The sequence below is a fragment of the Perca flavescens genome, chromosome 6 (assembly GCF_004354835.1).
Source record: "Perca flavescens isolate YP-PL-M2 chromosome 6, PFLA_1.0, whole genome shotgun sequence".
Taxonomy (NCBI): Eukaryota; Metazoa; Chordata; class Actinopteri; order Perciformes; family Percidae; genus Perca; species Perca flavescens.
Genome location: NC_041336.1, coordinates 31,002,564 through 31,016,229, shown reverse-complemented (window position 1 = coordinate 31,016,229; position 13,666 = coordinate 31,002,564). Strand labels below are relative to the sequence as shown.

Below are 13,666 nucleotides of genomic sequence, written 5' to 3'. Positions count from 1 at the left end.
CATTGAGGTAGATATATATGCCCTTTGGTTTCATACCGGTGAACATGTCATTGATTTTCTTACTGACCAAATACATTTCTAATTAGAAACAGCTGAAAAATAGGCTGATTTGACAATACTGTCCAATTTTCCATGCTCTCAAAATGACAAACACACAAGACAATAATATAGGGACACATAAAAACATTGCAGCTTCCATTAGCATTCCAGCACTGCAAAAGTGGGATTAGCATAGTGAATCATGAAGAGTCAGTGAGCCCTTCCTTAAACAGGCTGTTGAGTGGTAGTCGAGCGTATGATGGGACTGGGACTGCTGGTGTGGAGACACACACACACACACACACACACACACACACACACACACACACACACACACACATATATACAAAATTGAAACAGATTACTGGAGGGGTCCTGGGACACTCTGAAGTACAAGCGAAGGAATGAACTCTCTGTGGTAGTGTGTGTGTGTATATATATACTCTCTTTAAAAAGACAGGCACACTCACATGGCTATATATGCTGTAGTTACAGTATATTGTAAATTCTTTATAAACCTCAACTGAGAAGAGAACCAGACCTTTTTTTTAAAGCAGGTTTATATTAGAAACAGGCTTATATTTTTAATTTTCCAAGATTTATATCTATTTCTAGTTTATCAAGCATCTCCTTGTTCAGCCAGTCCTCGTCCAGAAAACGACCATTTGGGTCGATGATGCAAGCAGCTGATAATGATTGTCAACTACGTTTCTTGTTAGGTAGCAAACTCTAGTGGCTGTAGTAATTTTTCGCGAGGTGCCAAAGTATAAAAGGGCCAGGTTGGGGTGGGATGGTTCAAACAAACACAGGACGTGTTAACGCAATCCCCCAAGACGTCTTGATAAATTCAGGATAATGTAAAAAATGTTTTTATTCACTAATTAGATCCACCTCCCTCAACAGCAAAGCCTTTTTTCCCCAAATCTAACTATATAACCATTTGCTATAAATGGTCAATTTCTTGCTCTAAGTGTCTCTGACTGAAGTAGTGCTAGGCAACAACTGCAACTACTGCTATTCTGGTAATTATACCTTTTCTACTACTGCAATACTACTACTACTAAAGCTACTAATGCCACTAACACAAACCCTTGTACAACTGCTACTATTACTGGTAACATTAGCACCTTTGCCTCTAAAACTCACTATTGTCCCTGTTACTGCTCCTAACCTTCTAATTTCCATTAACATCCCACCAGGATTGACAAAGATCAGACATGCCCACCTTTTAAATACCAACTCAGCTTGTCACACGTGGCTCTTAATCATTTTCGTGCTTCTCTCAAATGACCACTTTAAAATTACACCATGCAGTCATCCATATTACTTGTAGTGAACATGCCGTCAAGCTGACCTTTCTTGAAGCACCACAGCCTCTACCGCATCAAGAAAGCGGGATACTGATTCAGGATTTCGTAAGTTATTTAATTGAGGAAAGCATGCGGCAAAAATGTTTATTTTTTTATCTTACTGTCAGAGTTTCACAAGACATTTTCAAGGCTAAAACACAGCTAGGGGTGAAATACTGCAGAAACGACTGTGAGCAGAGTCACAGTGAATAGAGATGTGATTGGCTGGGTTGACTCGGCTGTTATTGCTTTTGACTGATGATGTTGCACTGCCAGCAGCATTCCTAAAGATCACGTTGTCCTCCGATCGTTCCACTGGCACAACCACCAGGCCAAAAATTCCATTTGTACAAAAGAAATACCAAAGCATAATTAGTACAAACCCCAATTCCGATGAAGTTGGGACATTGTGTAGAATGTAAATAAAAACTGAATACAATGATTTGCAAATCATTTTCAACCTATATTCAATTGAATACACTACAAAGACATTGAATGTTCAAACTGATCAACTTTAGAGTTTTTCTTGCAAATATTCAATAGTTTTGATTTTGATGCCTGCAACACGTTCCAACATTACATTTACTGAACACATTCATGCTCCCCAGGAGATTAATCATTTTTTAGTCTCGCATTGCTAGACCTTCCTCCACAGCGCTGCAGAGGAGGGTCTGGCTAGTCCCAACACATTCTCACACCAAACTCGTAAAATAAGGACGTTTGGTCAGGAGCCTTTCTCATTCTTATTGACGCTAAAAGTCTCATTTAGCGTTTCAAGTAAACGCGCTTGGTCGGCACTATTGCCGTCCCTTTTGACGTACTTGGTCGGACGGTTGGGTTTGGGAAAGGGTCGTGGGTGGGCGTACGGTTCTGTGACACGCGGGAGGAAAGAAAAAAAAGCAACTCTAAAAAACAACTCTAGCAAGCGTGACAAGCAGGACGCGAACCCGGGTCTCCCGGGTGAAAGTCCTGTGTGTGTTTGACCCGTCCACCACCCCAACCAACCCCCTTACGCAGTGATTCTCCCTTACCTACTACTCGCTAAATCCTATCTAACTGCGGCTCTCCCCGGTGCATTACACAAACACGCTGAATGGCGCCTTTTTTGTCGCATCAGACGCTGACAGCCACAGTCCAAACGTACTTATTCTACGAGTTCGGAATGAGAACGGGTTGCTAGTCCACACGGCATTCCGGGATGGGAGAAAAACGTGCTCTGGTTTATTGGCATTTCTTTAAACCAATCACAATCATCTAAGCGCCAGACAAAATTGCCCCGAGAAGGAACTTCGATTGGACAGATAGTCTAGCTAGCTGTCTGAATTTACCCTGCAGAGATCTAAGGAGCAGTTAACCATAGTCCTCATAAATCCACTGGAGTTTAGAATGCCAACACAAAGAAAGCAAACATCCGGCGGCACTAGAGCAGTCCCGGAAGCGGAACATCGTGGATATAGACTAATCATTTCTGGTCTTGGACCATTTTAAAGCCTTTTTCTTTTAGTGCCACAATGAGGACAAAATTACAGCTTTGCACAAAAGATATCCCACATGACTGGCTGCCATGAATACCCGACCCAAGGCCGACGGGTCCCAACGGTACCCGACTGGCCGGGCTGGGTTCGGACAGATATTTAGACATTATGGTCGGAGTTGGGTCGGGCTCGGTCATATCAGCGCAATAAGGCATTTGTTGTAAAATGGTGCTGCGGCTCCTTTTAAGAGAGCTGTGTGTGTGTGTGTGTGTGTGTGTGTGTGTGTGTGTGTGTGTGGTGTAAGTGGGCAGAAGAGAGATAGAGAAAGAGGAAGCAGACGTGTTGTAGATGCAACCGGAGAAGAGTTAGTGGTTATTCATGTTATAACGTGGGCCCTGGAGGTACTGAGTCTCCCCTGGTTTTCTGATCACAGTCGGAAACGAAGCGATCAGGAAAGGTTAACCCATTGAACATTTTAACAGCTTATTAACGTGCGCTTGTTGCTCTGTGTGCGCTGATATGCTCATCTGTTGACATTTCCGAATGCCTTCCGGACTCTATGCCCCACTACTAAGGCTTTTTGAATAGCAACATCTTTAGCATGATGTCTGGCATTGAATTAAAACTATTCAAATTGTAATGTATGTCCAAATTGTAATGTATAGGAATTGTTATTCCAAAATATAGTATATAGTCGATACTATTTCATTAATCTGTTAAGAAGAAGAAAAAACATAAGGAGTCCCAACAAAAGCCATTATGTAATACCATTAAGGTAATGACCTTCAAGCCGAGACATCTGAAATAAAACGTGTGATGAGGGGTGGATAGTCAACATACGCTTTATAGACAAATGCATGTGGGCAAATATTTGTGTATTTGTTGTTTTTCTTGGTTTGTTCTATGTCCCTTATTTGCAATGAATGGAAATGCAGCATGCAGTGGTATTTTCGAGGGCTTCCAACTTTGTGTCAGCAGTTTGTGTTTGACACTTTCCTGTTACAGCACGACCATGTCCCCACGCACAAAGCCAGCACCAAATAGGAATGCTTTCCCCTTTTTGGTGTAGAAGAACTTGACTAGCCTGCGCAGAGTCCGGACATTAATCCCATCCAACTGCTTCAGAATGAACTGGTCCGCAAACTGCGAGCCAGGCCTTATCAGCCAACATCAGTGGCCGACCTTCACTGTTCATTAATTCAGTTAGCTGAAATCTGATAAATAGTTTTTTTTTGGCCTAGCCAGACTCATACTGGGTCAAAACACTGAAATCTGCCTAAAAGAAAGGACATGATCTCCTCAAGAATGTCCTCAATATACAGCCCCGCCCTGCGTGAAACGCTTAATCGTTAAGTCTATAAAATGTTCTAAAATGGTAAATAAATGCATTTTTCCATGGTCCACAGGGATGTCTTGAATATTTCTCGTTCCACCGACCAGTCCAAAACCCAAAGAGTTTCTATTAACCATCTATGACAACGAAAAGCAGCAAATTCTTCCAATTCAGAAGCTGAAAGCATAGACTGTGTTGTTTGACAAATGTATGTAGCCGTACTGTGAACAGCAGAAAGAAGCAGTTCTTTCCGCAGTGTTTTGTTGTCTAGAAGCCTGTTCTCCCTTATGGCCTAATCAAACTTTGCAGCAGCAGCAGCAGTAGCAGCAGCAGTGTTCCAGGTAGTTGTATGGATGTTATGGCTGACTATAACACATACTGCTGCCATCTCAGTTTTGCCATTATAAAGTTGAGCCGTTAGAGGAGTCCCATTATGGTTATTGATTTGCTTGTTTGCTCCCGCTTGGTGGTGAAACAGCACAAAGAGAGAGGTTGTTTCCTACCGCCGTGATATATCCCATTCCCGAAAAGCAGACACGATTTAGAACAGCGGGGGGGTCAGGGGGAGAACCCATGAGAATTATATGATAATATAAATGTTCTGCTGCACTGACTTTGCTCAGTACATCAGGCAATGTGGCTCTCGTACTGAAACAAGAGAAGAAAACAATTTAATTGAAATCCTGCCTGAACCTCTTCAAGAACTGCAATCAAATCAGATTTCTGTTTGCCCTCAGTGTCCACCATCAATGCTATTTGTCCTCGCTATCAGGTCATCTGTGTAAATGGCAGCAATGAGAAGGTAAAGCCGTTTGCAGGTCGAGCCAGGATCTCATTTCCTATCACCGAGACAGAAAATCAAGCCACTATTAACCCCATAGTGAACCAGCTATGTCCACTTTACAACTTAATTAACAGAGGTGGCGGGATCAGCGACAATCAATTCCTCCCTTCAGCTGGCTACAAGACCTGCAGGGCAAAGACACACACACACACACACACACACACACACACACACACACACACACACACACACACACACACACACACACAAACATGCAAAAATCCACACACATTCTCCATATTGGTCAATTGAAAGACCACCATAGTCTTCATGCTAATGCAGTATTGAAATGACTATATCTGTAATATGAAGTCATGCATCAATTCATGATAATTCATGTGCCATTAATTAAAAAGTGTTACCGAATGTTTAATGTTATCAAAATAAGGATTTAAAATTGAAGTACAACATTTGAGTAAATGTATTAAGTTACTTTCTACCACTGTCTGCCTATGTGGCTTAGCCCTGTGACTGGAGACCTCTTTTCCAATTATAACATAATACCATTGAAAATAAGATGAATGAATTTATAAACTACAATATTCTGCATCTCTATTTGCAGATTTTCTTGATAATTTGGCTTATTTGTAATCTAGCAAATCCAACTAGCATATGAAACGAAAAAAGCAAGAGTTTAGCTGACCTTAATGCTAAACGCAGTAAACATGCAGTGCTGTGATACCGGCCAAACTGGTCCCAGTGTGTCTGTATCTGGAGCTCTGGGAGGCCTGGCAGCCTGTCTTCAGGCTGGCACACACCCTGACCCCTGGCATATGGTACATGTACCCAGCCTGCTGGTGTATTTGTCGCCTGGTGACCTGGACTGCAATAATAGAATGGTTTGAACAAGGCCTGCTTCCCTGAGTAACAAGGCAAGCATGTCTTCTGAAGCCTCACAAGCTCTCTGACTTCCAATAAAGATGGAACATCTACAAATGGTAAAAATATGCTGCTATACCTGAGCAAAATTCTCAGTTTTCTATTTCCCAAATAGTTTCCCTTGTATAATCTGTTTTTTCATCTTGAGAAAACACAAATGTAAGAGGACTATGGTTAACTGCTCCCCGTTATTGCTTCCTTTGCTTAACCCAAGATGATTGTGATTGTTTTAAAGAAATGCCAATAAACCAGAGCACATTTTTCTCCTATCCCAGAATGCTGTGTGGTAGGTCTGGCAATACGAGACCATACTAAAAACATTTAGTATACAATATGAAAATTGTTCAGGATTAAAAGTTAGACAATCTCCTGGTAACTGCTAGAAAACTTCAGAGCAGACCGATGGAATAAAACAACAGTAGTAAAAGTAGAGGAAGTGCTCTTACCTGTGCTGTCATCATAAACCACAGTGACCGTCTTCCACTTGAAGAAGTGGACCAGGTCCAGGATGGCCCGGCTGAGGGAAGAGAAGTCTGGGTAGAGGCTAACGTAGAAGATGTCTCTGTTGTCCGATACTTGGTGCTTCCACTTGGTCTGGATGTGCGGCACCCCCAGGGCGTTGCAAATGGACTGGACCGCATTGGCCGAGGAACTGTGAGAGGGACCGAAGATGGCCGCCACCCCCAGAGAAAGCTGGTCACAGGCTGGAGAGGGGGAATATTTGACTAGTTAACTTACTACTACTGTGATGCAGCATATGCCATAGAACTCCATTGTTGTTCAAAAACACATTAATGAGCTCCACTGGGTGACATGTTCCTTCATCACCATGAACAAATACACTGTGGTTTATATTAACTCAATAGTACAGACAGTGTCCTGCTACCCAAAATACTCACTCACTTTTTCTGTTGATTGGTTCCCATTTGTTGAGAAGGTGGACTATAGTCTATATCAACATTTTATTTATGGGATTGTTACAGTGCCGCCGGAGGTTCTGCCAGATGTCCCTCACCTTCAGCTTTCTATGTGTTGGCATTCTAAACTCCGGTGGATTTCTGAGGATTATGGTTAGCTGCTCCTCAGATCTCTGCAGGGTAAATCCAGACAGCTAGCTAGACTATCTGTCCAATCTGAGTTTTCTCTTGCACAACTAAAACTACATTTGAATGTACAGGTTCCACCAAAACAAGTTCCTTCCCGAGGCTTTTTTGCAGAGGCGCTTGCTCCGTCCGGCGCTTAGCGCCGCCCAAGACAATTGTGATTGGTTTAAAGAAATGCCAATAAACCACAGCACGTTTTTCTCCCAGCCCTGGATGCTGTGTGGACTAGCCAGACCCTCCTCCGAAGCGCTGTGGAGATAGGTCTGGCAATGTATTTTCATTTAGTTTCTGTCTGTGTTTTTTGTTAACCTAAATGACTGGAAATCAACAACGCTCACTGTATAGTAGGTGACACAAGAAGAGCACGGGGCTGACCCACTCACCCAATCAAACGAGTCAAAGCTGCTGGGGACAAGTAAGTAAGAGCTCACTGGGTTTTAGGTAAGGCCTGCACCCTTTCTTGTTGTTGACAATCAAGGCATTTAGTTTATGCGATGGCCTGCCAGCTGGTACATAGGTACATAAGGCTTGGGCTGCTTTCACAACTGAGCAGTTTGGTCAGTTTTAACCGAACCCTGAAGCATGTCATTGGATAGTCTCATTCAAACTCTGGCCTGCTTAAAAATGGGAAAACGAGAATGAGATTCGACCCAAATATAGGAAGTTAATCAAAAAATGGTTAATTTATTAGCCTGCAATTCAAATTAATTCAACCTTACACACAATGTACAGACTTATATATGATTTAATGATAACGTTCAAATCCATAATTTATGCTGCCCATACATTGCCCATCGTCAGTCTGACAACACACCCCTCAACCCCTCTTCTTCACATAATGTGAAATAATCCATAATCAAAATTTTTTTTTTATTGAAACTCAATATTTTTGATACAAAACAGTTTTGTTGACAATAGAATAACACCAGCCTTTTCTTTTACTTGAAATACTTAAAAAACAAAACAAGATAAGAGCAGAAACATAGGTTACAGATTAAACTTTTTAAAGCCATTAGTGGCCAATCTCACTAATGCTCTTGTGGCTAAAAAATAAAAAAAGCCTGAACATGGGTACATTCATGCCCATGGTTTCAAAAAGAGATACCTACATATTTTTTTTACCATATATATATATATATATATATATATATATATATATATATATATATATATATATATATATATATCTCAAATAAGGTGATTAGAGGGCACAGTAATCACCTTATTGCCCTCTATGTGCCCTCTAATCACCTTATTTGATATATATATATATATATATATATATATATATATATATATGTGTATATGTATATGTATGTATATATATATATATATGTGTGTGTGTATATATATATATATATATATATATATATATATATATATATATATATATATATATATATATATATACTACCGGTCAAAAGTTTCCATTCCACTCCATTCCAGACACAATACCTGCTGAGATCAGTTGTATTGTTTTTTTTAACCAGGGCAGCAGTTTTCAGATTACATTATTTGCTTACATAATTGCAAAAGGGTTCTCGACTGTTGTAGAAAGAAGTGGCTGAAGAAACACTTGAAATTCATGCTTTTTGGTCTAAACGTCATACCCAAATTAAAAGTGGTACAGCTCCCATATACTTTGACACTCAGGGGTGTGCCTGATATCATTGGAAAGGTGATTGATGTGGGTTTGTTTGTGTATTTGAGAAGTGTTGTATTTTGTAGTTTTTTGGCTTTTTTATTTGCACTTTTCAAATAGAAATAAAAAAATGCACAGACATATTTGTAGAAAAGAATTCATATAAAATCCATTTTTGAGTCTTTTAGCTTCTGAATTTTTTTCTGTAGTAAGCTGAGACGTGGCTAATGCTGTGTTGTTTGTCACCTGTCAGATGTGTTTACAGCAGTGTATTTTAATAATTTTACAGATTTATAACTTGGACAGAAATAAAAAATCTCCATTCTAGCCTCTGTAACTCTGTGTCAGTAAGGCCTAGAATCACCCTGACACAACTTGAGTGTTTCCTTTCCAATGATATCAGGCACACCCCTAAGTGTCAAAGTATATGGGAGCTGTACCACTTTTAATTTGGGTATGACGTTTAGACCAAAAAGCATGGAATTTCAAGCATTTCTTCAGCCACTTCTGTCTACAACAGTCGAGAACCATTTTGCAATTATGTAAGCACATAATGTAATCTGAAAACTGCTGCCCTGATTAAAAAAAACAATGCAACTGATCTCTGCTGGTATTCTGTCTGGAATGGAAATTTCTAAGTGACCCCAAACTTTTGACCGGTAGTGTATATATATATATATATATATATATATATATATATATATATATATATATATACTGTGAATATATCTACTGATATTGATTCCACAACCTCTACTACATTACCTTTCATCAATACAAAGCTGAAGCTTAAGGTGTGACCAATTTGAGCTTGCTTTTATGAAATTATTCGAAGGACATACAAACAACTGCACATCTTTGTATTTACTCGACTGTGCCCTCTAATCACCTTATTTGATATTAGGGAGTTGGCGAAATCACTGAGACAGGATATAATAGCCCGTAATTGATAAGAGACTTGAAATGTCAGCCTGATGCACACACAAAACTGATAGATTATAGCACTTTATTGGCTGTCTCTGGGGGCCAAACAGGTCTTTGAATTACTGCCGCTGAGTCATTACCTGGAACCAATCAATTCCCTCTGTTTACATTTGAAGTGCTCAGCCATTTCTCCCTCGCCTGATTATAATTGTCACAATCTAAGGCACTGCAGCTCGCAAGCCTTGAACGGGGAATACATTTACAATGCAAAGCAGCTATGGCATAGCATATGGGGCACACACACACACACACACACACATTCACTCGCACATATTATACATACAAAGCAGCCGGGAGCATGCCAACACCAGAGGCAGATCTTCCAATCACAAACACATAAATACCTTTCCTAGAGGCTTCAAAGCTGTCGTAGATGTTTATCCTTTGGATGTCGTAGGTGAGCGTGGTGTTTGGCAGTAGGGTTCTGTTCCTGTTGATTGTGTTTAAAGCAAATTTAAAGGCTAGTTCCTCAGCACCTGACGGGCCGCTTTCAATGGACTCAAATATCCCCCCTGTCAAAGAAAGAGACACACGTGATTAGTGATTTATCAAGGTTGACTTGTTTTAATTGGAAAAGATGCTTAACAATAGCCAGTAGTCATGATTAAATGAAGCCATCACTAAAAATAAGAGTAGGAAGAAGCATCTCAATCAGTAACCTGGCTTATTCAGAAGAAATTGGCTTACACATTTTATAATTAGTTTGACAGAAAATTAAACAGTCCTTCCATAAAAATGCGGAGTTTTTTTGTGATTGTTGCGGGCAAAAAAAAATGTATTATGCGGCACGTTTTCTTAAAAAATGTGATGGAGTATGCGGGATATTTATGGAATTTTATGCGATGAAATTGCGGGAACTTGCAAAAATTGCGGTTTGATGGAAAAGAGAAAAACTCTGCTTTTCGAGGATGTTCACGTTGCGTAATTACATCACTTCATAACGTTCACATGGCAACAAGGGAAAATGGTTGCTCTTGTGTGAAAAACACGCAACATTTTTCATCTTTCTTTTCAAGATATAGGTGACTTTTTTTAAACTAAAATGCGGGGATTATGAAATCATGCAAGCCCCACATATTTTGCGCGGAAATCGGCAATTTATGCGGCGAAAGTGCGGCATATTTGAAAAAATGCGGCCCCCGCATAAATATGCGGACTTTGGCTGATTATGCATTGAATTATGCGATCGCATGATCGCGTTTTTCTGGAAAGACTGATTAAAGGATTTCTCCCCCAAATATACACGTTTATGAAAATAGCCGGCCACGTGGAAACGTAGCACAGCATTCAGTGTTTTTCCTCCTGTTCCAGTCAATGTATCCCCACAACTCCCTGCACACCTGCTTCCAATTACTTAATTAGTCTCCTAGTTTAGCGTACCAGCCCATTTCCATCTAGTCCTTGCCACAGACACATCATGTATCTTCTGTATTTAATTAAACATTGTGGATTAATAGGTTTCTACTGACCATCAACACCTAGCTTAGCCATGATGACTAGCATCTAGACCTCTGGAAATTCACAGTGCATTTCTAACCACCTGTTTTTATGCGCATTTTAGAGAGAGAGAGAGAGAGAGAGAGAGACTCCACTGCTCTCGTGCAGCGCTAACTATTAAAAACTCAGGTGATTCCTAAATGTAGCTAACATAAGTGTCAGAATGTGACTTTAGGCGTGACTTTAGGCAGCTTTTTAATTTTGTTCCCAATGTAAAATGTTTTGGTTAACTACCCAGTTTGAGTTTTAGTAATGTGTATTTTTCATTTGGTTTTATTGGTAGATGTGTTGCATGTTTTAATAGTTATTATTTGCATGAGGTTGTGGATTTGCTGTGTTTTTTTCTAATTGTTAGATTGGGATTATGAGAAGCAGCTGTGATTGCCTGGACCACCCCCCACAGCTCATGATTGGCCACAAGATCTAATGATGTGGTTATTTAAGGAGGACAAGTGAGGTTGCATGAGGGTTGTGTTTTTAGTCTTTTTTTCTAGTAATATTTTTTTGTATTGCTGTGCAGAAGGGACCAGTTGGATTTTAAATGAATTATTGAAGAAACCATCCTGTGGAGGCTAATTTTTTTTAACAGTGGAAACGCCTTGTGTTGCTGGTAACAAAGGACCTCACACTACTCCGTGACATAAGCAAGACGCCGTAAAAGACAAAATGTAAAACAGTTTTGGAGTTACTAAAATTGACTCTCCTACTCCGTAAAACCCCAGATGAATATAGAGTGACCAGTGGTTAGCAAGCCCACTAACAAAACACAACAGGTAATTACACACCAGTATCTCCGCTGAATGCACGGAGAGGAAGTTACAAGGGCGATTCTAGGATCAGACCCTAATGAGAATGCGACACTGATATAGTGCATGCAAAACTGTTAACGCCTAACATACTACTACTACTGCTGTACACAGGGAACATACTACTACTACTACTGCTGTACAAAGAGAACATACTACTACAACTGCTCTACACAGGGCACATACTACTACTACTGGGTTACAGGTGCATCGCATCAGTGTCATCAACACAGGATTTTAAACCTGTTTCAAGCCCTTTGAACCTGTAATTGTTTGTCCTCTGTCACTAACAGACAAGTTAGCAAAACTTACTGCAAACTCTAACTTGAAACACTAAAATTGATCAAAAATGTAAAAATGATAAATTATAATTTTTAGGGGGACTGAGATGAAATTTAGGGGGGCTTGAGCCCCCTTTAAAAAGGGTCTAAAATCGCCCATGTGAAGTTGATATCAAACCTCCATTGTCCCTGTCCAGTAAGAGACCAAAAGAAAAACGACGAAGCCTACTGGTAGCCTACTGGTAACTGTATTTTACACAACTTGTTACTAAAAAATGCAGGATAGTTGCGACAGTTATTACCACACAATTAATTAGCACTATATAAGCTAAATAATAATAGCAAGAACATAACAAGTAACGAGAAAACTTGTCCTTATTACTTTCTATTTTTGGAATATTCACACTGCACTGCTGCACACTTTCCCTCTTCCCAGGGGAACATCTTTGAGTTAACTAACTCAAAGATGTTCCCCTGGGAAGATGCACCACTCTCTTATTGATCCATTGATTGCCATTTATGAGCACTCTATGTCTCTGAGTGGTGTGTCTCTTAAATGAAAATCATGTTGGGTTAAAGTAAGTGATGTTTACAGGTCAATAATGCCAGTTTGATATTTAAGTCAGATGCAGCTGTTGCTTCAGTATGCAACCTTGGATTGGTTGCACTATAAAAGTCAGAACTGATAACTTTATTTCCTATTTCATTTGGGATTTGTGTTAATATGTTTGGGAGGATTAAATGTCAATAGAGTTGTAAAGTGGGAGGAGTTGCTGGCTCTGTAAGTATTCTTTCCATAATTTCTTCAAAATTTGCCTTTTAAAAATGATCTTTTACAGCTATCCTCATGTTCATCAACAAAGTCTCCTGGATAATTTAAAGGGTAACTAACTAATTTAAAGGGTAATTAACGTTTTTTTTTTTTTCAACCCGGACCCTATTTTCATTTGTGAAAGTGACTGATGGGAACAACAATCTTTGACATTGGTCCAGTATTAAGCGAGATGGCTACAGTTGGCAGGGGCGAAACAAGCTATAATGTAAGTTAATAGGGCAATTGTCCAGCTTGTATTTACCTTCACAAAAGTGCTCGTTTTACCACTGACAGGCTCAGATTAATATTCTAAGTGTCTGACAACATTATGGAAAGGATCCCTTCAGATATACACCTTTAATCAAATTTATCAAACTCCAGTCTCCAGGGTGAAAGTTCTGTATTTGTTAGAACCATCCACCACCCCAACCTACCCAAAGGAATCCAAAAATGTTTAATCAGGGTTCTATAGTGTTTAGCATCAGTTCGCCATCAGCGCACATGCAACAGAATTTTAACCATTTCAGCCCCAGGTTGCTTTTTCTCAATTTTACCTCATTTATTTACAGACTTGTGGCATTGTCACTAAAGTTTAGCTCGGCATATACATTAAATGTCAT

At 39.8% G+C, this 13,666-nt stretch overlaps 1 protein-coding gene across 1 annotated transcript in view; it reads right to left on the bottom strand.

Moving 5' to 3' along the window:
- LOC114557378 (glutamate receptor, ionotropic, kainate 2) overlaps window positions 1-11,139 on the bottom strand; it is a 214,213-nt gene extending 203,074 nt beyond the window's left edge. The window contains exons 1-3 of the mRNA XM_028580809.1: window positions 11,118-11,139; window positions 9,993-10,160; window positions 6,366-6,623 (exon numbers count right to left, since the gene is read on the bottom strand). Coding sequence (XP_028436610.1) covers window positions 6,366-6,623; window positions 9,993-10,160; window positions 11,118-11,139 — 448 coding nt within the window. The remainder of the gene's footprint in view (window positions 1-6,365; window positions 6,624-9,992; window positions 10,161-11,117) is intronic.
- Window positions 11,140-13,666: the final 2,527 nt, after the last annotated feature.